At 34.9% G+C, this 26,875-nt stretch overlaps 2 protein-coding genes and 1 pseudogene across 2 annotated transcripts; 2 read left to right on the top strand and 1 right to left on the bottom strand.

Annotated features, from left to right (window-relative positions):
- The first annotated feature begins 688 nt into the window (after positions 1 to 688).
- LOC145140295 (RNA-binding protein CP31B, chloroplastic-like) lies at positions 689 to 6,574 on the top strand (annotated as a pseudogene).
- Positions 6,575 to 12,378: 5,804 nt separating this feature from the next.
- EMB2729 (Alpha amylase family protein) lies at positions 12,379 to 17,477 on the bottom strand. The gene is made up of 19 exons (XM_079072753.1): positions 17,153 to 17,477; positions 16,849 to 16,920; positions 16,640 to 16,704; positions 15,892 to 16,569; positions 15,327 to 15,589; positions 15,146 to 15,221; positions 14,955 to 15,062; positions 14,780 to 14,870; positions 14,583 to 14,684; positions 14,353 to 14,455; positions 14,144 to 14,281; positions 13,988 to 14,059; positions 13,821 to 13,913; positions 13,640 to 13,717; positions 13,430 to 13,540; positions 13,196 to 13,276; positions 13,003 to 13,107; positions 12,829 to 12,914; positions 12,379 to 12,605 (listed from the first exon to the last, which is right to left on the bottom strand). Exons 1-19 carry the CDS (start codon positions 17,428 to 17,430, stop codon positions 12,518 to 12,520), a joined length of 2,688 nt encoding a protein of 895 aa, XP_078928879.1. The 5' UTR covers positions 17,431 to 17,477; the 3' UTR covers positions 12,379 to 12,517.
- Positions 17,478 to 22,101: 4,624 nt separating this feature from the next.
- On the top strand, positions 22,102 to 22,848 carry LOC145140293 (uncharacterized). Its single transcript, XM_079073829.1, has one exon. The coding sequence runs from the start codon at positions 22,102 to 22,104 to the stop codon at positions 22,846 to 22,848; it is 747 nt and encodes a 248-aa protein (XP_078929955.1).
- The last annotated feature ends 4,027 nt before the right edge of the window (positions 22,849 to 26,875 follow it).

The raw sequence follows: 26,875 nt of genomic DNA, 5'->3' as shown, positions 1-26,875 counted from the left end.
TTGGGCCTTTCGATTGGGCTTTGGTAATTGGTTTATTAATGGGCCATCCAAGAATAATCAAATGGACTAGTGTAACTAGTTGGGCTTTAGGGTAAGGCCCATATGAAGGATTGGGCCCAATTTGGAAAATTGGGCCATATGATGGGCTTTAAGCCATAGTTGGACTTTAGGGCCTTTGGATTTGGGCCTTGGGCTTGAATCAAGCCAAGTTAAGGGTAGAGTAGTCTTTTACCCCAAGCATGGACTTATGACTATGAGTTGGAACCCAATTATTAATTGGGTGTTATTTTGATATTGACAGATCGGGAATCTGTCATCCAGCAGCTATGGTTTGTCTGCGGGACTTCAGCAGTGTGGGATTTAGTCAGCGGGACTTCAGCAGTGTGGGATTTAGTTAGCCGGACTTCAGCAGTGTGAGGTGAGTCCTCTTACAGTAGGAACGGGTCTAAGGCACCAAGGCCGGCCCGTATATGTGATACGTTAGTAGTTGAGTGTGGGCAGGGCCCGTATCTCATTATTATCTGAGTATAGATAACAGTCAGATTATTGGATTGCTATACTTGTTGTCTGTGTGATACATGTATGTGTTGTTAGGAATGTGAGTGTGGGCGGGGACCGTATCTCATAGAGTGTGGGCGAGGCCCGTATCTCGTAGTAGCTGAGTGTGGGTGGGGCCCGTATCTCATAGATGGCTGATATGGTACATATGTATATGCTTAGTGATACTTGTTGTTTGTGTAGTACTTCTATGTATTTTTATGACTAGATAAGCGTGAGCGGGGCCCGTATCTCATAGTAGCTGAGTGTGGGCGGGGCCCGTATCTCATCATAGCCGAGTGTGGGCGAGGCCCGTATCTCGAAGTAGATGAGCATGGGCGAGGCCCGTACCTCAGAGATAGTGGAGTGTGGGCGAGGCCCGTATCTCCTAGACAGTGGAGTGTGGGCGAGGCCCGTATCTCCTAGATAGCGGAGTGTGGGCGGGGCCCGTATTTCCCGTTAGCGGAGTGTGGGCGAGGCCCGTATCTCCACGAGTGTGGGTGAGGCCCGTATCTCCTAGTTGCATGCTATGTGTAGATAGTATGTGGTAGTTTGGGGAGACTCACTAAGCTTCGTGCTTACGGTTTTCAGTTTAGGTTTCAGGTACTTCGGTTTTCAAAAGAGGAGCTCGGGATGATTGCAGTGCACACACCATTTATTCAGCCTGGGATGTTTATACTCTGATATATATTTGACAGACAATAAGATATTCTTGGGGTACACGATTCATGATTTCTATATGTTGAATGATACATATGGTTTAATTAATGATTTAAAACAAAATTTTTAGACTGTATTTTTGGGATGTTCCAAGTTGGTATCAGAGCCTTGGTTTGAGGGATTCGGGCACGCTTTCGGGTGTGTCTGAACTCAAACTAAGGAAATGGTATAAGGTTTTCAAAAGAAAATCATTTTCGAAAAGAATTTTTGAAAAAGAAACTTAAAAAGAGAAAAGAGTTTTGAAAAAGAGAAAAGGGTGCGGTGCATGCAATCAGCCGAGCTCAAGTAAGTACTCCCAATTTACCCATACAAGTTTATGTTACGATTATCAGTTTTAGTAGCACAGCATGCTAGATTAGGGCTAAGGATCTAGGAGGATGCCTTATGTGCCTGCTATATGTGTTTCAGCTTTATGAGAACTACATGCTAGTACATATTAGTTAGGAGGATAGCCTGAGTAGTATATGCTTGATTATGTGCACTTGATGTCCGAATGCTGCTTGCTTTGTGCTTTTAGGAGTTCTAGTTGTCTTTCGCTAGCTAGTAAACAAATATGTTAAGTTACATATTGCAAGGAGTAAATAATTCCAGAAGGATAGGTCTAGACCTATTTCGCAGCTCTTGTTTGAGTCCAACCGTTGTAGGGTGGGATCTCTCATTAGAAGAATTATCTAGTCTGGGTTATATGTAATAGTATTTGCGAGCTAGTTAGGGGAAGAAAGCAGGCACTTCTTACGCAGCTAATGACGGAGAGTGCGTTGGTGATTACCCTAGGGCAAGCCTAGGAAGAGAGTAGCAGAGACCAGTAGCAGTAGAAGGGACTTGGTGGAGTCAAGGCAGTTCTTGAGGAAAGTACGGATAGATGTGGAAGGTAGTATGGGCCCGTACTACTGAAAGCAAAGGATCCGTACTCGAATCGAGGAAGGCTGAGGCAAGACCAGGAAACTTGTGGTAGATGTGATCCCTCTAGTTATATCAGTGTTTCTGATGAGTGTCATTATGTGTTTCAGAATGGTGGTTTTACGCTCTAGACCAGCAGTCGGCAGTTCAGGTGCCGGAGAGGGATCAGGTTCAGGCTCGGGAGCCGAGCATTTGGATGAGCAGACCAGAGAGTTCATCTCTTCAGAGGTCACGCGTAGCATACTTGAGCAGACTCCTGTGATCTTTGGATCGGTCAAGGAGGGTATTCTTGAGTTGTTGGATGAGAGGTTGAGTGTGTTCCGCACTGAGATGGTGACTATGATGGGGTCACGTACTTTAAAATTCAGGGAGTTCCGGGCTTGTGGAGCTCCAGATTACCATGGGGCCCGAGACCCCATTGCGAGTACCAGATGGTTGGCTGATGTGGCCAACGCTTTCCGCACTAGCAGATGTCCCGAGGGGGACAAGGTCCGACTTGCATCCTGTCTTCTGAAGGGAAGGGCACGTGATTGGTGGGAGGAGGTCGGACATGTGATTGGGGATGATGCAGCCCTTGATGCTATGACCTGGACGGATTTTGTGGCCCGGTTCAGGGCCGAGTTCGCACCTGTCATTGACGTGCAGCAGCTTGTTAGGGAGTTCTAGGATCTCCACCAGACGACTGAGACTGTGGCAGAGATCACTGCCAAGTCTCGGGAGAGAGCTTAGTTGGTACCGCAGTATGCAGCAGATGAGGAATTGAAGAAGATAAAGTACCAGGACATACTGTAGAATGATAGCAGGGAGATCGCGAGTATCTCGGGGTGCGAGACCCTGAATGATATGACTTCTAGAGCACGAGAGTGAGATATTGACTTGGAGCACATTGGGAAAAGGGAATCAGATCAGTCGTTTATATTAAAGGGTCTCGGGAGGAGACCCAAGTTTTCAGTACAGCTCTTGAGAGGCCTGCAGGGCCAGAATCAGTGCAGCAATTGTGGGATTGGGAGAGTACAGTGTCATCTTGGTTTATTCCAAGACTGAGGAGCAGCACGAGAAGCACCTAAGGGAGGTGCTAGAGACTTTGAGGAGGGAGAGACTTTTTGCAAGGTACTCCAAATGTGAGTTCTGGTTGCGCGAGGTGCAATTTCTTGGGCACATTGTCAACCAGAAGGGTGTACTAGTCGATCCGGCTAAAATAGAGGCTGTGATGCAGTGGGAGATTCTGAAGTCTTCAATTGAGATTCAGAGCTTCCTGGGTCTAGCGGGTTATTACCGGAGATTTATTCGGGTTCTTGGAGGTGGTGTGATCTTTTGGACTAACTAGTATTGAAACACTAGCAATGGAAAACGTGGTTTTCAGCAGATTGGGCATAGAATGGTAATAAGGATTGAGAATCCTTCCAGTATTGTGTGCCGTAAGACGTTAGTTGAATCAAAGTGGGGGAGAATCATCCAAGGATTCAGAAGTAGGAGCAGTTTTGAAACTGGGATAAGTTTCGCATCCTTGTTTGGAAGGAAGACAGCCCAAGCGGCTGTATGGTTGGAGGATAGTGTGAGATGGAAGTTTGGAAAAACTTGCCAATAAGGAGATCGCGTTCCCGTAATGTTTGCTAGCAAGCCTTAGGGAATCAGGTTGGGGATTTCAGTCAGGACATGAGTTCAGCATTTAATATACATATAATTAATACTAAATTCAAATTGGTACATTCTAGCACACAATAGATGTGAGAAACATTTGAACCTACCTCTCTCTCTCTCTCTCTCTATATATATATATATATATATATATATATATATATATATATATATATATATATATATATATATATATATATATATATATATATAGTAGTTTATAACCCGTGAGAACCACGGTTATAAAATTAATTAAACTTTCAAATTGAAAAATCAAAATTATTAATCAATATTTTAAATAATTGTTACTTAAGGGATATTTTTTTAGTTATATAAAATTATAATCGTTGATTTAAATAAACACGTGAAGTTGTATCACCTTATAATCTGTATTAATTTTATTTTATTTTTTAATCTAATGTTATTAATTTAATATAATTAGAGTGAGTAAATTTAAAATTTGAAATTTAAACTAGAAAATCAATTATTAATTTAATTTATCTAGAGTGAGAAATTTAAAATTTGAAATTTGAAATAGATAATTAATATGTTGACAAGTGGCATGATATGTGTCATATAATATTAATTAGGAGTTGTAATACTATGACACCTGTCAATAGAAGAATAAAGTTATTCTTTTATTAAAATAGGAATATATATATATATATATATATATATATATATATATATATATATATATATATAGGGCTAGGTTAAAGTGTTTCTTACATTTATTGTGTGCTAGAATGCACCAATAGGAATTTAGTAAATTTAATTATTATTCAATTAAATAAAGATAAATATTAAATGATTTCCATAATTCTATGTATATTAAATGATATCCATAATTATAATTTTGTCTTTATGGAAACTAATTAAATTCGTCATTAATGTTAGCAATAACATTCTTTCAGAATGAATTCGTATCTAGGTTTTTATGTCAACAATAACATTCTTTCAGGTCTCACTCAATTAAAAGTACAATAAAGTTGTATGGAATATGAAGAATGAGAGTGTATTCTACTAGAATATACTCTCGTTCTGCTAGAATACACTCTTATTATTCTATATGTGAATTCATTCTGAAAGAATACTATTATTGACATTAATGACGAATTTAATTAATTTCCATAAAAAAGAATTATAAGTATGGATATCATTTAATATATATTTAATGTTTACTAAATTCTTATTGGTGCATTCTAGCACACAATAGATGTGAGAAACATTTGAACCTACCTCTCTCTCTCTCTCTCTCTCTCTCTCTATATATATATATATATATATATATATATATATATATATATATATATATATATATATATATATATATATATATATATATATATATATATATATAGGGAAGAGTTATTTGGAAAACAAAAAAACCCTAAAAATCATAAAAATGCATAAAAAAAATACTTAGAGATTACAAAACTTTTTTTTTAATTTTTTTACAAAAAAATCGCAGGTTTTTTAATAAAATCGCTGAAAAAAAAATCAATTTTTTTTAAAAAAAGTTTTTTTAAAAAATTTCAAAAAAAAAAACTTTTTTCAAAAAAAAATCAGCGAATTTATTTAAAAACATGCGATTTTTTCATAAAAAGAATTCAAAAAAAAGTATTGTGATCTCTAAGTATTTCTTTTATGCATTTTTATGATTTTTAGGGTTTTTTGTTTTCCATAGAACCTAAACCTATATATATATATATATATATATATATATATATATATATATATATATATATATATATATATATATATATATATATATATATATATGTAGCTAGGTTCATTTGTTTAAAGTAATTATTGTGTTATTGTATGCATAAATGTGGGCCAATCAAATTTTAAAATAAAAATAAATAATTAAATTAATAAATAAGGGTAAATAGGTAATTTGATAATTAGTTTCCACAAATAATATCCTATAATTATGGTAATTTGATATTAATCACGTATATTTATAGATGATAATTTTAGGGTTTCAATTTTCCAATTGACTTCTACCCAGAGCCAAGATCAAAATCCCGATTTCTCGATTGGTCACTCCAATTCGTGACCAACACCTCAGATTGGTCAGAGCAATTGACACAAGAAACTGAACCAGTACATGAAGAAGATGCAACTAACGAAGACGAAGAAGAGGAAGCAGAATCATATTCAGAACCACCTGAAGAGGCAAAGCTTTTTGTCGGTAACTTACCCTACGATTTTGACAGCGAGAAATAGGCTAATCTCTTCAATTCTGCTGGAGTAGTAGATATCGCCGAGGTATTAATCGATTGACTTTTCAGTAATTTCTTAATTAATTTCGTATGTTGCATCGTGTGTTTACAATGGCCGATTTGATGTCTGGTTTTAGGTTATATACAACAGGGATACATAACAAAGTAGAGGATTTGGGTTTGTGACAATGAGCACAGTAGAAGAAGCTGAGAAAGTTGTGGAGAAGTTCAATGGCTATGTAAACTTAATTTTCTTCTCCATCTATCCATCTTAATTACTACATATTCACATTAATCTGTAATATTGTTATGAACAAAAACAAGATTTGAGTGGAAGGGCTCTTACTGTAAATAAGGCTGCACCAAGAGGTTCACAACCAGAAAAACGAGTGGTGGGGACTTCTTTCAAGATCTACGTGGGTAACCTAGCATGGCAGGTGGATAGTGAACGTCTGGAGCAGGCGTTTAATGAACATGGGAAAGTGGTCGATGCAAGGGTGATTTATGATCGTGAAAGTGGAAAATCATGTGGGTTTTTGTCAGCTTCGTGACATTCGTCTCTGTTACTGTTTTATTTTAATTACTTCAAACTTATATTTTCCACATTTCAGATCAGTATCTACATGATAATCTGTAAGATAACATGAACGTTTTTTCATGAATCCATTAAGATTAATTCAATTTCTCATAAGTTGAAAGCTTTACCATACATACAGTTGAAGTTCCAAGATTTTGATTTTTGTTCAATTTCTTGTTTTCATACATTGCAACTGCAACAAGACTACAACCCTTCATTCATCTCTAGTTTCTTGAACTCTTGGTAACTTGAATTTGTTTCTTCATTCATCTCTAGTTTCTTTAATTTGTTTCATTCTTTTTGATTTAACACTTTATTTATGTGGACAGTGCAGGATCTTGACAAGGTTGAATTCTGAAAAGGTATCAAGTTTGTTTTTGTAGATGATTCAATGGTTGATATTGGTGAGATTCCAATTCTATTGGAATGGAATCACGAATTCCAATTCTGTTGGAATAGAATCACGAATTCTAATTCTGTTGGAATCATAGAAGTTGATGCTTGAAAAACGGACCACAAAATTGAAACGGACCACATTATTCTTTTAGAATGTATTAGTCGTTGTTAGATTTTGATGTAATTCTTAACAATTGTTACCCGTATTCTATAAGAAATAATGTATTTTTTGTTTTTATTCTTCAATTGATTGTTCAAGGATTTGTTATTCTACAAGAAGTTTTTAAATTCATGATCAAGAAATAGGTTCAAGAATATTTTTATTATTTATGGTTCAAGAATATTTTTATTTTTGAATATACTCATAAACATATTCTGTCAGAATGTCCGAATTAAAAAAATTATAATATGTAAAATCGGATTTTTAAAATTAATAGAATCTATGATCCCTTAAAAAATGCAATTTTTCTTTATTAAATCTATATTAATTGACTAAATTACCCTTGTAATTAATTAAGATGATATTTTCAATTATATTTAATTCAATAATATATATTAATCACTTTCTTAAAATAAGTAAATTTGATTGGCACACATTTATGCATATAATAACACAATAATTACTTTGAATAGAATAACCTAGGCCTATATATATATATATATATATATATATATATATATATATATATATATATATATATATATATATATATATATATATATATATATATATATATATATTAATAATAAAAAGTAGAATTTCTGAACTTGTACTTATGTTGTCCCATTAAATTGAGATTTCTTTACTTCGTAAAGAAGTCATGTATAATTTCATGCTACTTAAGCTCTATAATCGATCTCGAATTCGCTTAATTTGTGCGTTTATCAAAATGACTCAAATAGTTTTGCAGTAAATTTTAATCTTAATGTAGTACAATCGACTTAAGATCAATTTTTACTCGACCTATTTACGACTCTCTTTATGCATTAACTTAATTATACCTCTTAAAACCTCCTATGAATTCAACCACACCTCCTAGGATCCTTAGTTTCTACATCTTAATCCCTAAAATGAGATTTAGGTTTCCTAAATGTAAGACATATGTTTTTATTTGTGTTTTCGACAAAAGTAATTGTAAATTTTTGAAATTTATGAAATAACATAATTTATAAAATTTAAAAGGTAAAATTTCTTAAAATCTATTTGAAGTAGCTTTTGAATTTAAAGTTTTTTGTTTTAATTAAAAGATTTAAGCTCGTAAATCCAATTGGATTTTTTTTAATCCATTTTTTTTCTCAAAAGCTAAAAACTAACATCTTTCAAAAACTTGTTGTTAAATATAACCTTAATCACAAACATAAGATACAAACTCATGAAATCTATTTTATCATATGATAAAATTATGGTCACCAAAGGAATCGAGATGATATAGTCAAGTTCGACCGAAACATCCTTTTATTTTTTCTATACATTAATAATGAATTAACAAAGGTGTGGTACATTTGCCACTTAAAGAATGAAATCTATTATCGAAAGTAGTATAACTTTGTTACATGAATGTTGATTCAGTCGGAGTCTGTTTCCAAAAGTTTCTTGTTTATGACGAAAGGTTTGACATTTTCAGCATCATCAAACCTTTTAACATAGTAATGAAGTCTGTCTATCATCAATCCAAGAAATAAGCAGAAACCTGCGTTATATAAATCATATCATTATCAATTTGTGTGTAGGGCAAATAACTTAGGCGATGCTTCATTTTTTACGTTATAAACTTAATGGGGACATGACACTTTAATTGGTAACCTATATATATATATATATATATATATATATATATATATATATATATATATATATATATATATATATATGTGTGTGTGTGTGTGTGTTTTCTTTTGATTTATGATATCTTTGATAAAATTAGCCATTAGCCGAAAGCTATAACTTTTATTTGTATATAAAATAAATGTTCGGCAAAAATAGTTTTAAGCTTTTGAAAAATATAAAATTATGTACAGTATAAAAAATAAAAGTTAAAAGATCTTAATGCTACTTGGACTAACTTTTGGATTTTGAATGTTTTTTTTATAAATAAAAGCTTTAAGTTTGTACACCCAAATTTAGTTTTTTTTCTTTATTTTGAGTTTTTATTTTTTAAATCTAAAAGCTAAAGGCACACGAAAGATCACAAAAGCTCGTTGCAGAACATACCCTTAATAAAGAAATGATCGAGTTAATATAAAAACACAGGGTAAATAGAATTTCTCATTAAGTCTCAACTTTTGAAAAAATTTCCCTCGTTTTATTTTTCCTTCAATTTCATCAAGTGTGTTATCTCTTTCTTGAATACATTTTAAAACATCAGTTTTCCAAATAACACCATACATTTAACACTAAATGGTAAAAAAAAGGTCTTAACCAATAAAAAGGAACAACATACCCATTAGCGATGCGTCAAGAATATGATTTGCCAAAAGAACCTGGTCTGTTGGATTAACGGCTCCAGTCTCAATCGAGCGTTTTTGAATCCTCATTATACTATACAAGCAAGACATCAGGATCAGAAACAAGGTTGTTGCAACAGTTGAAATCACGGGACCTCTACTTTCCTTTAAACAATCCAAAACAATCATCACTAGTTTCCTTAGAGGTGTCCTAAATAATAAGATCATGATCACTCCCATTTCGGCTATTAAGAACACACACAATAGAGGAGTCATTTTCTTGTTTTTCACCAATTTTTTGATGTCAAATCGGAGGTAATATAATTAAAGAAGTAAAGAAAGAATAACTAGAAAATGGACAAATGGTTATGGGGTTACCTTCCATTGTTGTAAATAGTAAACTTGTAGTGTTCCAACTTCATCCTAAACTTACACCTCAATGAAAGAATCACATTCTACCCTCAAGAGTTAAGCTTCCATTTTGCAGGTTGCTTTGAAAATTGATAACAGTTTTAACTCTTATGAATATAAATTCGCTGCATATCCATGTGAATCGCGATATGATGAAAATTCCAGAATTCCGTTATCACGTTTCATCTCTATTCATAATAAAAACAAAACTAAAGTGTCTTTAGCATATTGTTAAACGTACACCACTTATAAAAGAGCAATTTCAATACATTTATGTTGAAAATAAGTCAATTGGGTTAATATCATATTAAAGAATCAAAATGATAAAAATTGAAAGACTAAAAAAAGGTAAAAAGATATGGTGAAATGGTTTAGAAGTCAAAAAATGTATGTAGGTGGTTACAACCTTCGAAGTTATTTTAGTTTAAATAATTAGATCATATATTTTTATTATAGTAAGTGTTGTTATAAATTTAATATCTATTTAATTAAAGAAAGGCAAAGAAAGTGATTACAGTCAGATTTGTCCTAAAATTTTACAGCTTTGACTTGCTCAAATGTTTGACCGCCAATTTTGACTCCTATAAGCATAGATTTCAATCTACCAAACAACAAAACTATCATCTTATATGGTGTGATCTATATCACGGAATGCAAATTCATCAAGTGAATCAATTGCTCATTCGCAAACTACAGCTTTAAGTGTAATTACAGACCAATCAATTAAGTAGAAAATGAATGATTATAACAGAAGGTAAAACTTGATTATACTTTTATGGTTAATTTTACAAAAGGTAAAAAAAACTCACATAAAAGGATCCAAAAATAATCAAAAATTGGCAAATCCAGGAAGAAAAGAAAGGACAAAAGAAAGGGGAATGGTTTTATTTGCAACTCAAGCAATCTTCTCCCTTCTTTTTCATTTACTTTACATTCGTTAAGACTTCACTATATCATGACAAACTGCAAGATCGTTTACTTTTAATTAATTTTTTTTCTTAATTTTATGCTAATCTTTTGTGGGTATATTTATAAAAATCTCGGATCCGCATTACATATATGTATAATTCCTCCTTTTTTTTAGTCCTTATGTTTATGATTACTCTAAAAATCGATCCAATTTAAGTGAACTAAAATTGAGCAAGGTCAATTAAAAAAGAGTTAATATCATTAAATAGGTAACAAACTAATTATTATTATTTTTAAAAAACACCAATGTTTTAAACAATTGTACTATAAGAAGCTAAGGAGTTTGAATTTTTTTGTTCACAAAAATAAAAGTATTTTATGAAAAAAATGTTTAACTTTCTTAACTTCTAATAGGGCACAATTGTACTATAAGAAGCTAAGGAGTTTGAACTTTTTGTTTACAAAATATCATGAAAATAAAAGTATTTTGTGAACAGAATCTTTCAGTTGCTTAACTTCTAACTTCTAATAGGGGTGTTCGGCTTTTGAGAGCGTTTGATAGCTTCTAGCTTCTAGCGTTTGACAAAACGTTCCGTTTTGAACAGAAAGTCTCGTTTTGCACTACATGCTTCTAAAGTTTAGTTTAAACAAAACGCTTCAAATCCAAATACTACTTCACATACCGTTTAACAAAATGCTACCAGCTAGAAACTACCCGTAACCCACTGCAAGCTACAAGTTACCTGCTATCAACTATTTTTACCGAACACGCTCATAATCATTTATAAAACAATGTTGTTTTTTACCATCTCAAACAGAATTTCTTAGATGCACTTCTTAAACATCAAAATATTGGATTTGTTCAGCCTAATTTTTAAATTTCATATTTACCTTCATAAACTTTCAAAAGATCATATATGTTCTTCTTCTTTATATATATATATATATATATATATATATATATATATATATATATATATATATATTCAATAGAGGGATTAATATAATGTGTTGTGTTTGTTAAGATGACAAAATTCCAACAATTTAGAAGTAAACGGTCCACCAATTTAGACATGAGGACAATATGGTCAACTTTTTAGTTATTATAATTATTTTCAGACATAAAAAATGATTATAAACTATTAAAAATATTGTAAAAAACAATTTGAACAAATATGATATTTGAAAGTTTATAAAGAGTAAATATATTGTTTATAGAGTCCAACGGGTCATGCATTCTAATGTCATATCTCCTAGATCCACAAATGTTGTTTTCAAAAGAATTGGTTTTGCCATCCAGAAAAAGCTAGCGGCGCAGCTTGTTGTCCGTTTGCCTTCAATCGATATCTATTGAACTATATTATGAAAAGTCAAAGATTAAATATATTATTTATAAATTAAGCTGTGCAAATATAATATTTTGATATTTAATAAAGTCATATATGAAATTTTTCCCAAATAGGTCATTATCCATTTGCGGCCTTAACCCTCTATAAAACTCTCACGGATTTGATTAGTTTCATACTCGATAACCTCGAGCTCAAAACTAATGACCTTAAATTTGTATGTTATATTAAGATGTACAATAAGCATTAAAAAAAAAGAAGAAAAAAAACATCACTTCTAAACAGTACAAGATGGACATTAATTATAAACATGTTAAATACAAGTTTGACATTCAAAATCAACATAAATACCCGTTCATGGGTCTCATGGGCCTAGTTATTTACGCATACTGCCACCTGGCAATGTTTGTTCATACTCTTAATATCCGGGTTAATTTGTAAACCTGAGCGCTTCTACTTGGCAATGGTACTTCTAAGCAATTACGCATTCCATCAACCCTGCAAAACAATATAATTACAACATTAGTCCATGTGGTATGTCAAAAGTTATGTATTTATGTATAGATTTTAGTTTGTTGCATAAATGGTCCCTAAAGTGCATTTCGTTGCATGTTTGATCCCTGGCTTAAACGGGCGTTAAAAAAAATCTGTTAAATTAAGTACATGACAAAATGAGGGCAAAATAGTCAATTTACGTGGAAAAAAAATGTCACTGCCTTACCTTCTACTTATGGTTTTCCTAACGTACTCATCAGGCCCTATTGATCCTTGACCACTGTACTTTTTCTCATCGGTATTCAGAATAACCTGTCACATAAATAAAATAAAAATCACAATGACAATGAAGAGAAACAGTGAAACACAAAAGGTATTAAAAAAAAAAAGTATAGCTTACCTGATACTCTCCAGCTTCTTCTACGCCTACATTGTATTTTTCATACGAATTTGTGGGATGAAAGTTGAAAATAAAGAGAAATGGGCCACGTAAATATGATATCACCTGTTTTCAATGTAAGAATTCGGTTTAGTATCCAATATTGATAGTGATAAAACTTGAAATTATTAGAACATAAACAAAATCGCCTCACCATATTAGTGTCATTGATATGATGAATATTTGGAAGCCATCTTGAAACTATTCTTTCTGAATTTTCCAAGTTCATCATGTCCTATAAAAGAAATCAGCGGGAAAAATGATATAGGCTTCTTTGATTAGATGGAATGGAATGACAGAAAGAATCATAAAATTTCTAATGGAATAAAAAATTCCATCATACCAAACACTACCTTAAAGTTGTATTTAGTTGAAGAAAAAAAGTTACCTTATCGAAAGAAAGCAAATCTTGATGAACCCCTTCTTTAGCAAGTAAATCCCAATTCCGATTAGCAAGTGAGAAGGAAAAATCATTACTTGACATTGGGAATTCCACCCTCTACCAAAACATAATCACAACCATTATTATAAATTTTCATTTTCTAGGGTTTTTGAACTGATTTAAAAAATAAATAATTAAATAATTAAATAATCTAACCTTCGGATGCCCAAATTCATTGCCCATAAAATTTAGATAAGCACGACCACCAATTGTGTACGTAATTAACCTAATCATCTAAATAACAACACGTGTAACCATCAAAACATACATTATTAATTACCCCATGTTATCTTTTTTTTTTTTTTTACAGTTTGTAATTACTAATTACTAAACTAACCTTATGAAGAGAACAGCCTCTAAGTAACGACTCATTCATGACCGATGATTGACCATATAATATTTCGGCAAAAGATCGCCCTCCGGATATTGACTGAAAAAAAATTATATGAAAAAAAAAGGCAAATGACAAAGAAAGCGAAGGAAATTTATAAGTTAGAAATTTACCTGATTGTGGTTTTCAGCATATAAAAGCATCTTATCGGGACTTTTACTAATCTCAACAAGGGTGTTCACAATCTGGAACGAGGTTTAAATTTAATAAAAAAAGTGAACGAAATCTCTAGAAGTTATAAAAGGTAGAAATAGGTTAGAAGTGCGAACCTTACTCATGCTCCAATTAGAGTCTTGAACATTTTCAAGAAACGATAACCACATCTCTGAAGCACGAGGGTTTACAAAGTAATCAAACCCTAATCCACCTTGAGAAGTAGGCTCACATAACCCAGGATAAAGCGTAGCCTAAAAAATCGATCAAAAATTTTATGTTTTTTTGTAACCAATATCCATAAAACATGAAACGTGTTACTTACATCTTCCGCTATGGTTATTATTTTAGGATGAAGAGTATGCAAAATTTCGTTTGCCAATATGAGGTATAATATCGCGTCCCTATCAACATATTGATTATAAAACCTGAAACAATCGAAACAAAAGATTAGCCAACCAAATAAATATTATAAGAATACTAAACTTATATCATTATAAAAAAATAAAAATAAAAATAAAAAAAGTTAAAAACATTAGGGTAATGGATACTTACTCCTCCATATCACCCGTAAATGAGGCAAAACCGTTGTGTGTATACATCATTGAAGCAAGAGAATGAAAATTAAAACCATCAACATGGTATTCTACAACCCACCTACAAAATGTTATAAATACATTAAGGGATTTGTTGTTTATGTATCAAGTAAAAAAGAAATAGCACCTAAATCACAAGAAATACTTGACTATTACCAATTTAGATTCGAGAGCAGATAATGAAGAACATCAAGATCTTCATATTTGAACATTCTTGTACCCCAAAACTTATGTTGTCCTCGCTTACCTAATGAAGAACATCAAGAAAATATGGATACAAAGATGAGTATGTAATAAATTCCCATTTATCCAAAAGGTTTAAACGTGTTACCAGTGTGAAAATAGCAATCATTTGATCCATCAAAGAGCGACAATCCAACCATCTCATCAGCAGCCGAGTAAGAATGAACAATGTCCATGAAAACAAGCAATCCAAGTCCTAGTTCATAAAAATGATTTTAAAAAAAAAATACATAAATGGTTAATTGACATAATCTAGAATCAATTCTAATGTTTTATCACCATGTGCTTCATCAACAAGGCGCTTGAAATCTTCGGGTGTCCCATATCGACTACTGACTGCAAACATATTCGTTACCTATATTGACACTAGTAGTTGAAATAATTTGATAGTTTTATATAATTGAAAATTAAAAAAGTTAAATGGAAATATGGAAAAAGATAAGTGGAAGATGGAACTCACTCTATATCCAACTGTGAAATAGTCTTTATGTTCGGGAATCCCAATTAATTGTATCGCATTGTATCCGGCTTCTTTAACATAAGGGAGAACCTTCTCAATGAACTCATTGAAGGAGGCAATCTTTGGGTCAGAACCACTAATACCAATATGTGCTTCATATATACGCAAAGACTTTGAAACTTTTGGTTTCTTATGTTTCCATTTATATGCATCTTCAGGAGGTGGTTCCCAATGTATTGCATAACCTTGATTTCCTTCCACCTCTAAAATAATAATCAAGTCCCAACAAGAAAATATATCAAGAAACACAACCATTTATTCCTAGTTTGTTATGCAGGACAGGACACGACACGACACGACAAGACAAGACAGGACATGACATGACATGACAGGACAGAACAGAATAGGTTGTACTGCTTGACATGCATTGAACTAGGACCGACAGTATTGTCGATAAGAAAAAAAATATTTATTGTCACACACAAAAAGTGGAACAATATTATAATAAGGAAGAAATGGAAAGCAAATTGCTATTTCTTGCATTTAGCCCAAAGGTATACAATACCTGGATTAACATAAGTAGCCCAAGCTGGAATCCGTTCTAAAGGCCCATTAGGGGTATTAAGATAAACCCTATACTTGCTTCCATGAGGTATAGCAGGAGCATACTTTTTCTCCCAAGCTTTTCTTCCTTTACGTGTCTCAATCCAATATGCAATAGGTGGTTTTTTAGCGCGAAATTTGGCTTTTGAAACAGGATCATCGATCACATTAAAAATATCGTACTCTTTTCCACTATCGATCACATCGTAACATGGCAAATTACTAGGAGGATCATCTTTATGTTCTTCTTTCCACTTCTTGTATCTAGTTTCCGCATCTGGTATTTCTTCTAATTCCTCTTCCGTTTGAGGCCCATTTGGCCCAAAAATTTCTTCGTATAACTTTGCGATGATTTCGAATCGGGATTTTATGAACCGATCTTCACCGGGTTCCCAATATTCATCGTTTGCTTTTTGGAAAATTTCTTCGGCTGTGACACCCGTGTCGCCTTTGTCGTAATCATCGGTGTAATTGTATTGTTGGAAGTAGAGTTCGTCTGGTTGTTCTTCGTCTCTTACTTTGTCTTCAAGGATGACAAACCAGTACCCGTAATCATCGTGACCAAAATGCCCCTCGCGTGCGGAGTTTTCGGTTGGTGACCAGTCGTTGAAATCTCCGACAATTGCACAGTAGCGTGCGCCTGATTTGATTTCAAAAATTAGAAGAAGAAACGATTGAATTTGGATTATTATGTTGATATGAAGCAAAACCTGGAGCCCATTCCATGAAATCCACTCGATGTTGTAAGTTGCGATGCATTCCTAACAATTCGAATCTATTGGGAAGAATATAAGAGAATCAATCAAGCAAATGAAGTAAAGAAATCTTCCATAACTGAGGAAAGATAAGTAATTTTGTAGTTTTCTCAATACGATGTATAGAAAGATGAAAAACAAAGATTAAGCAATGTAAGACTAACCCAGAAGCCATGTCTCTGAAATCAATGTGGCGTTTCAAGATCTCGTCTTTTAGGTCCTTATAAGATTTGTATCTGTGATTCATAACATATATAACCCAATTAAAATAATGACCAAAAATCAAGAAAGAAGATTTTGCGATCAACAATAAGAACGGACTTGTTTTACACTAATTAACGAAAACCCTCAACTGAAAGCATAGATAAAAATAAGAAAAGGATTGAAATTTTAGATAACATTTTAAAGTTTTCCCACAATCAAGAAGCGAAATTAGTTTGAAATTTCCAGGGGTAATTCTTTACATACCTTTCACGGAGGTAAAGTGCGAAACCTTTGTGTGTAATTCCAGATTTTGAGAGAAACCCAACAGGGTCGATTCCTTTTTCGCCGGATTCTGAGTTCTTGGACTGCCGCTGCCGCTGTTTCGGCGGAGGCGGAGGCGGCTGCCCGGGAGATATTGAACACCTCCATTTCTTGGAAGGAAATACGACGGTTCGCCGGTGATTGATGTTCGGATTACTAGGAGAGCAGTCGTTTGATGGCGGGAGACGAAATAAAGTGAGCAGTGAGAGTGATGAAGTCATTAGATAAGAGCGAAAGGGAGGGAGGAATTGGGGTTTTGGGTTTAACAGACAACGTTATGACCAGGAAATATATGCCCGTTAACTATAAGTTTGTTACGTTTATACCCTTTAACTTACGTATAGTTACAAAAAACTGCCAAACTACAGAGTAATTACAATATACCCCCCTTGAATAATATCTTTTTTTTATTAAAAAGTATCTCTTACATCTAACAAATTTCATTTTGGATGGAGTAAATTACACGGTCTTTGGGGTAATTTATGTGTTAGGTCCCTAACTTATTTTTGTAACTCAGGAGGTCCCTACTATTTGTTTTTTCACGCGTTTGGTCTGTACTGTTAGTTTTTGTTACGCGTTTGGTCATTGTTTTACCTAAAAAGATTATTATTTAAATGTGAAAAAATGGTGAGGTAGGTAAGGTAAAATGAGGAGTGGAGTTGGGTTATTTCCCGTCGACGATACAAACTTCCAACAATTTTACTGCATTGAGTTAAATCAATTATTTGCACCCTCCTTATTTAATTGATACAACTAGAAGTAAAAAAAAAAACAATTGATCAGAAGGAAGAAAGCAATCGGTGTTTGAAACTAATTTTGTGAAATAGATAACCGATTGATATTAAGGAAAAAACAATTAGAGTTTGAAGTCGATTTTGTGAAATCAACGTACCATCTAGCAATGTCGTTCCCATCGGTTTTCAAAATCAGCAGCCGAATCGGTACAAGATTGAAAACGTTGGCAATGAAGTGGTGATTTTGAACCATGGACTTGATAATGTGAAGCAGTGATGATGAATTGAAATCAATAGGGTTTAGAAGATGATAAATATAAAAAATCTGTAACTGGTCCATGATTTAAGGAAAATATATATAAATATAGAATTAATTTTTTTGTTATTAAAATAACTATATGTTGATTGGTCCAAAATTGGTTATACATTCACAAAATATAGATATGATGGAGGCTAAGAAAATACCCTAAAACATGAATCCTTACCTTTAAATACCTTGAAAACCCTAAAAATTTGTGGGCTTGGGTTACACAATTCTCACGTCGTGAGAATATACTTCTCACCTCGTGAGAACAGCTTTTCACGCAATTTCATTCCAACTTCAAACAATCATAACTTTTTCGTTTCTACTATGTTTTTGGCGATCTTTATATGCACGTAAAGGTATTAACAAGCCCCACAACCCTATCTAATTATTTTTGACTTAATACACGTAGAACTAAAACCATAATCCATGCAAGAAGCCCAAAATATTACTTTTCCAAGCACAAATTGAAGGCTTTAATCACTTAACCAACATTATCATCATCCAATAAGGTCTAAACCTAATTCCCTTAATGCCCAAGGCCTTTACTCAATCCATTTATAGTCCACTGATATGTGCATATTTAGTCATATATTTTGTCTAATATCTTAATACTTTTTGGCTATTTTGTCTTAAATATTGAACAAAAGGTACTTAATTATGTTAAAATTCTATTTTCAGCCTAAAAGACGTGCTCGAGTTAAAAAGGAAGCGGGACTAGTGATGGGAAGTTCGGGAATTAAAGTTAGAAGAAATTAAGCTAAAAAGGCGAAGAACTCGGCGAGTTGGTCCTCAACTCGACGAGTTGATGAGAAGATTCGCGAACCATTAGGTGCCTTACCATACACGTGATTTAAGTGATGGACTCCTCGAGTCAGTCTATGGACTCGACGAGTTGCCCCTGTTTTCAGAAAACTGTATAAAGGACATTATTGCCCGAGACCCAAAGTTTTGGGGGGGGGGGGTTTGCGACTAATTGGCGATTAGAAGTATTCCTGGAGCTCTGGAATTCGAGATTTCACCTTAGAGACCAATTTGGAAGAGATCAAAAGGCAACACACGTTCTCTTGTCTTAATATTTTGCATTAATTATGTTGTTATCACTAGATTTTGTTTTTGAGATGTTAATTGCTTTAGATATGAGCTAAAAACTCATCACTTCTATTTAGGGTAGATTAACTTGTAAATATGGTTTGATTTTATGGTATGGATTAATTGATTTGGTGAAATTGTCTTGTTAAGTTTGTTAAAGACCCTTATGTGTTGATAATAATTATTTTCTGTTAATTATCAAGTCTATTAAGTTGCATGAACATCTCCTTAATTGTTTGCTTCATATGATTTTTGTGAAAACAACATTGTATGCCTAGTATTTGTGAGCATGCACCTAGGATTAACTAGAAAATAAGTACATTAATGTGTAAGCATGTATGATGAACAACCATACATGAGTTGATTGAATTGCCAGATTTAATTAGCTAATATTACAAGTCTTACTTGATCTGAATCACAATACTAGGAAACTTGTTAGTTTAACCAATTGGCCACTGTTTGAATTAATTTGTTTGCTAAGGATTAGTAATATTGAACATGAATCTAATCACATTAATCGGTAACCAATGATAAATTAATCCATTACACTTGCCATAAAATCAACCATAGGAACAAGTGAGTCAAACCTAAACAGAAGTCTCTTTTATTATTGAATCTAGTTACATCCTATTTGCTTTAGTTGTTAATTGTCTTAATTTGAGTGTTAGATAATTGTTTAAGTTTCTAGTCTTGCAAAACTATAGAAAGCCTTTCTCTTTATTACTTGTTTTTATTTAGATAATTCTAGTAGTTAGTTTAATTGTTACTGTTCCCTGTGTTCGATACCCTGTTTGCTTGAACTATATTGCTAATCGATAGGTACATTGCCTTTCATGTGTTTATTTGTGTTTGAAGTAGTAGAATTAAAACTAGTGCATTTTACACACATCAAGTTTTTGGCGCCGTTTCCGGGGAACGATTTTAAATAGTTATTTTAATTGCTAGTGTTATCGATCCTTTATGTAAGATTTATCTTGCACAAAGTTACCATTTTCGTTAATTAGTTATTTAGTTTAAGTTCTAGTTTTTTCGTTTTTAGCTTTCTGTTTTAGCCTTGAACTCGTCGAGTCCAGTCGAAGCAACTCGACGAGTCCATCGCGTTTTTTATTTTTGTTTTTACTTCGTTTTGTTCTTTTTACGCGTGTTTTTCTGTTTTCTTTTAGGTATTCTATGACCCGTGGATCAATTACATCTTTGGTCCCCCCACTTGAAGACTCGAAATCAGCTTTAAGGAAGAACAAGGATAAAACCGTTGAAGAAACCAACCCGCCAAAGAAGTCACCTTTCAAAGACCTTAAATCAGTCTTTGGAAAGAAGAAAGGAAAGAACGTGGGTGAGTTTAGTAGTCGGAAGAGCGAAGAGAGTAAGATAGAAAGTTTTGAACACAATCCTAATCCAAAAGAGACCGACTACGACACAGAATCCAAAGAAGAAAGCGACCTAGGAAGCGAACCCGATAACACCATGGCTAACATCGCAGATATCACCATGGGCGAATACAAGAAAAGGATGTGTGACGATACCGGGTCGGGACTCGTGCAACCCGCGATTCCAGCAACTGCTACATTCGAGCTAAAAGGCCACATACTCGCCCAACTCAATGACATCCCATTCTACGCGAAAGATCACGAAGACGCATACAAGCGTATCGACGAGGTCAACGACAAAGCCGACTACTTCAATATCCTTAATGTACCTCGCGGGACTGTTTTGCTTCGTATGCTACCAGTCACATTTGAGGGTGCCGTGAAAGATTGGTTGAAATCACTCCCTCCAGAATCCATCACCACATGGGCTAAAACGCGTGAAGAATTTATTGCTCAATTTTGCCCTCCCTAAAAAATAGCAAAGTTGAAGAAAGCTATTGCCAATTTCGAGCAGCAAGCAGACGAGTCACTCTATGAGGCGTGGGAAAGATACAAAGGTTTGTTGAGGAACTACCCCATAATGATCTAAACATTCAGCAAGAAGTCTCCATTTTCTATGATGGAGTGAACGTGACAACTAGGCAGCTCCTTGACTCCCAAGGACCACTCACGAAGAAAGCACCCATGATCATAAAGGTGCTAATTGAAGAATTCTTTAAGCACTCTAGGGAATATCATAACCCAAGGAATGACTCAACTCGAGGGGCGGTGAACTTAGTTTCCGATAATATGGCGGCAGTAATGGCTAAGTTGGATAGTTTGGACCAAAGAATTACAAAGATGGATCAATCCATCCATGCCATCCGGGTGGGATGTGAGAATTATAGCGGGCCTCACCTTACTAAAGATTGTGATCTAGACGAGCATGGGAACCGGAAAGTGCAAGTATGTTACTCTAGTGGCGATAGATATGATGAGGATTGGCGAAAACCGAAAAAGGAGTGGCTACCATACGATGAGTACAAGAAGGCAAAGGAGGAGAAATATAGGATGAAGACCAGAGGGTTCTATCAAAAGGAGGAGCCGGCGCAAGAAAAGAAAATGGACTTTGAAGATATGCTCACAAAATTTGCAGCCGCATCCGAGAAAAGGCACAATGAAACCGATGTTGCAATAAGAGAACAACAAGAAATGATGAAAGAGCAATAAGCATTGATGAGAAATCAGCAACCCTCTATCATTAACATTGAAAAATAGCTAGGCCAACTTGCACTACAAATCAATCAAAGAGCACCGGGTGAACTTCCAAGTAATATCGAGAAGAATCTGAGAGGCGCTCAAATCAACATTGTCACGACTAGAAGTGGAAAGATAGTTACCCCTCTGACCCCTATCATGAATGAAGATCCAAAAGAGGTGCAGGAGAAACATCAAGAAGATCCGAAATCACATACAGTCGACACAACTCGTCGAGTTCCAGACTTGAACTCGACGAGTCCACGGTCTGAACAGAAAAATACTCCTCCTTTAAAACTGTATCAACCTCCCTTGCCATTTCCAGACCGAGCTAGACAAGAGAACCAGAATGAAGATTATCAAAAGTTCTTGGAACACATCAAAACCCTCCATATCAATATTCCTTACATAGAAGCGGTTGCACAAATGCCTAAGTACGCAAAATTCTTGAAGGAACTACTCACAAATAGGAAGAAGTTAGAAGAGGTGTCCACGGTGGTGCTTAATGAAAATTGTTCAGACGCAGTGTTGAACAAATTGCCAAAGAAGATGGGTGACCCGGGTAGTTTAACTTTTCCATGCCAATTCGAGAACCTAGCCACTAGTTATGCATTGGCGGATTCGGGGGCGAGTGTTAATCTTATGCCATACTCTTTCTTTAAGAAGTTGAACCTTCCGGAGCCGAGACCGATTCGAATGGCAATTCATCTAGCAAACAAAAGGGTGACATTTCCAAGGGGGATATGTGATGATCTATTAGTTAAAGTTGATAAATTCGTATTTCTCGCGGACTTCATAGTGCTAGACATGGAAGAGGACCACCAAGTGCCAATCATTCTTGGAAGACCTTTCCTAAACACCGCAAGCGCCATAGTGGGCATAAGAGAATCCAAACTTACCCTTTGAGTGGGACACGAGTCAATCACTTTTGGAGTTGATAAAGCCATGAAGCATTCTAAGTATAGTGATGACACGGCCTTTTCGATAGACGTCTTGGAAGAGCTAATGGAAGAATGGAAAGAAGACAAGTCACTCGAATTCACTTATACCCTTGAAGTTGACTTTGATGCTGAAAGAGACTTGGAGGAGATTGGAAGAATGCTTGAAGAAAGTGAATACGAAGAAATCATAAAAAGTTCCAAAAAATCAACTCGACGAGTTGAAGACATAAACTCGACGGGTCCGCTTGAAAATCCGCGATCATACGTAAAAACTGGGCACAACTCGACGAGTCTGGTATCTGGACTCGACGTGTTCAGTGTTCAAAACTCAGATTTAGAGCTGAAAACTTTGCCAACACATATAGAATATGCATTTTTGGAAGAGGGTAATCAAAAACCTGTAATTAGATCTTCTGACCTCACCAAATCTGAAAAAGAGGAGTTAGTCCAAGTTTTGAAGAAAAGGAAAAATGCCATCGCGTGGAAAATTACCGATATTAAAGGAATAAGCCCTTCTTACTGCTCTCACAAGATCAACCTTGAAGAAGGTGCAAAGCCGGTAGTGCAACATCAAAGGTGTCTAAACCCGAACATGCAAGAGGTGGTCAAGAAGGAGGTTGTCAAGCTCTTAGATGTCGGGATCATATATTCGATTTCCGATAGTCCATGGGTTAGTCCCGTTCAAGTGGTGCCACAGAAAGGAGGGATGACAGTCGCGGCAAACGAGAAAAACGAGCTCATACCTACAGGAACGGTAACCGGTTGGCGGGTGTGCATCGATTACCGAAAGCTAAACGATGCCACTTGCAAAGACCACTTCCCTCTCCCTTTTATTGATCAAATGCTTGAGAGATTATCGGGTCATAGCTATTATTGTTTTTTAGATTGGTTTTCAGGTTATTTTCAAATACCTATTGACCCAATTGATCAAGAGAAGACAACTTTCACTTGCCCAAGTGAAACATTTGCCTATCAACGCATGCTTTTTGGGTTATGAAATGCACCGACAACCTTTCAACGATGCATGACGCCGATATTCCACGACATGGTGGAAAAATTCATGGATGATTTTTCTGTTTTTGGCTCTTCTTTTCATGATTGTCTTACTAACCTTGACTTGAGGTTTGCTAGGTGTGAAAAGACCAATTTGGTCTTAAATTGGAAAAAAGTGTCATTTTATGGTGAAAGAAGACATTGTTTTAGGCCATAAAGTATCCAAAGCGGGGATAGAGGTGGATCGGGAAAAAATTGATACCATTGCTAAATTATCCCCACCAACTAATGTGAAGGGCGTTAGGAGTTTCTTAGGTCATGCGGGTTTTTACCGCCGCTTTATTAAAGATTTTTCTAAAATAACTAGACCTTTAACTCAATTACTTTTAAAAGATGCACCTTTTATTTTTTCTAAAGAATGTCTAGCTGCTTTTGAAATTTTGAAAGAAAAATTAACTAATGCCCCGATCATTATAGACCCGAATTGGAACTTACCATTTGAGATAATGTGCGATGCAAGCGACTATGCTTTAAGAGTTGTAACTGGCCAAAGGGTTGACAAGCACTTTTAACCCATTTACTATGCAAGAAAGACCCTAAATCCAACCCATGAAAACTACACCACAACCGAAAAAGAGTTATTAGCCGTGGTGTATGCCTTTGACAAATTTCGTCCATACTTAATTTTGTCCAAAACTACTGTTTTTACTGACCACTTTGATATAAAGTATTTGTTTGCCAAGCAGGATGCAAAGCCAAGGTTGATCTGATGGGTGCTTTTACTTCAAGAATTTGACACCGAGATCAAGGACAAGAAAGGAATGGAAAATGTAGCTGCTGACCATCTTTCTAGATTAGAAAATCTAGAAAGGGAGGTGATGGATGACAAGGGCATTGAAGGTAACTTCCCGGAGGAGTACTTGATGGTAATTATGGGGGAAGAACCATGGTATGCAGACATTGCAAATTTCTTGGCTGGCGATTTTCTCCCAAAAGGACTCACTCATCAACAGAAGAAGAAGCTCTTTTCAGAAATTAAATATTTATTTCTAGGATGAGCCATATCTTTTTAGGAGTTGTGCGGATGAGATCATAACGAGATGCGTTTTTGGCAAGGAAATCCGAGACATATTAGAGCATTGCCACAATGGACCGGCAGGAGGACATCATGGGGTACAATTCACTGCTAAGAAAGTATTTTATGTGGGGTTCTATTGGCCTACAATTTTCAAAGATGATGCCACCTATGTGAGAGAGTGCGATGCTTGCCAAAGAACGGGTAATATTTCTGCAAGAAATGAAATGCCTCAAAGGAACATCCAAGTGTGTGAAATATTTGATGTGTGAGGTGTGGATTTCATGGGACCATTTCCTTCATCCAAAGGTAATAAATACATACTTGTGGCAGTGGATTATGTGTCAAAATAGGCAAAAGCGCAAGCATTACCAACCAATGATGCAAGGGTTGTGGTGAAGTTCCTAAAAAATTATTTTCTAGATTTTGAGTGCCCAAAGCGTTAATTAGTGATAGAGGAACCCAATTTTCTAATGACCAACTAGAAAAAGTGTTGCAAAAATATGGTGTACGCCATAGATTTTCAACACTGTACCATCCACAAACAAATGGGCAAACCGAGGTCACAAATAGGGCAATCAAAAGAATAATGGAAAGATCGGTAGGTAGCAATAGAAAAGATTGGGCGGACAAATTGGATGATGCACTTTGGGCATTTAAGACCGCATTCAAAACACCCATTGGAACCACACCCTATAGATTGGTTTATGGTAAAAATTGTCATTTACCCGTGGAGCTTGAACATAAAGCCTATTGGGCTTTAAAAACATGCAATTTTGAGCCAAATGAGTTGCGTGCCAATCGACTTTTGCAAATGAATGCTTTGGAAGAATTAAGGAACGAGTCTTACACTAACTCGTTGATCTACAAAGACAAGACAAAAAGATGGCATGATGCAAGGTTGAAGGGTAATAAGGAATTTGAAGCTAATCAAAAGGTTCTCTTGTACAATTCAAGACTCAAATTATTTCCGGGAAAAATGCGCACTCGTTGGTCCGGGCCTTTTACAATCAAGCATGTGTATCCGTACGGGGTAATTAAGTTGTGAAGCAAAGATGGGTCAAGCTTTAAAGTGAATGGGCATAGGGTCAAGAAATATGAAGAGGGCATACTAAATGAAGAACTACTTGACGACGGAATGAACTTACAGAAAGCCACTGCAACGTAGAGCGGGAAGGAGTCCAGCTAAAGACTCCAAAAAAAGAAGCGCTTACGGGAGGCAACCCGCTGTTTGAGTTTGCTTTCTTTTTACCCTTTTCTTTTCATTTTGATTTTTTAGTTTCATTTTCTTTATTTTGTGTGTTCTAAAGGATTTTTAGTTCAAATCTTCTTTTTAAGCTTAAAATGTTTGCTTGAGGACAAGCAAAGTTTGAGTGTGGGGTGTGGTGAAATTTATTTTTAAAAGAACAAATTTTTTTCGAACAGAGGATACAACTCGTCGAGTCCAGTCGACCTGACTCGACGAGTCCATCTAGAAATACGCGATATAATGTACGTCTCTACTCGACGAGTCGGGGACCCCCAACTCGACGAGTAGGTTTTATTAACGATTTTTTTAAAACTCTGTAAATTAGGGTTTTTACCCTAAAAAGTAAAACTTTCATTTTCACAGTCGTCACCCTCCCCCATTCGACCAGGAGTTCTCTCAAGCAAAGATTTCCAATTTTTGTGACTTTCTCTTCCAATTTGCTCAAAAGGTAACATTTTTCGTGCATAATTTTGTTAAACTTTTGATCTTTAGTAGTTTAGAAGCTGGAATTTGTTAAAAAAACCGATTTTTGGTTTTGACATAAATTTTAGGGTTTTGATTTTGGTTAAATTAGAGTGTTTGGGCTGAAATTTTTTGTGAATTAGTGCTTGGATTTTCACCCCAAACAAACCCCTAGAGCGAATTTTGGATTTACATGGCAAATTTGGTTCAAAT

Source organism: Lactuca virosa, chromosome 9 (genome assembly GCF_052849685.1).
Source record: "Lactuca virosa cultivar CGN04683 chromosome 9, Lactuca_virosa_CGN04683_v6, whole genome shotgun sequence".
In the NCBI taxonomy this organism is placed as follows: domain Eukaryota; kingdom Viridiplantae; phylum Streptophyta; class Magnoliopsida; order Asterales; family Asteraceae; genus Lactuca; species Lactuca virosa.
The sequence above is the reverse complement of the archived record's forward strand: the minus strand, read 5'-3'. Positions and strand labels throughout refer to the sequence as shown.

Bases quoted from the DNA above. Each gene is read 5' to 3' on its own strand.
- EMB2729 (XM_079072753.1), bottom strand. From the start codon at position 17,430: ATGACTTCATCACTCTCACTGCTCACTTTATTTCGTCTCCCGCCATCA. The intron at 14,282-14,352 runs GTAAGTAACACG...TCGATTTTTTAG, and splicing joins TAATAACCATAGCGGAAGAT to GCTACGCTTTATCCTGGGTT. The intron at 14,060-14,143 runs GTTCGCACTTCT...ACCTCGTTCCAG, and splicing joins CTAATTGGAGCATGAGTAAG to ATTGTGAACACCCTTGTTGA.
- LOC145140293 (XM_079073829.1), top strand. From the start codon at position 22,102: ATGAATGAAGATCCAAAAGAGGTGCAGGAGAAACATCAAGAAGATCCG.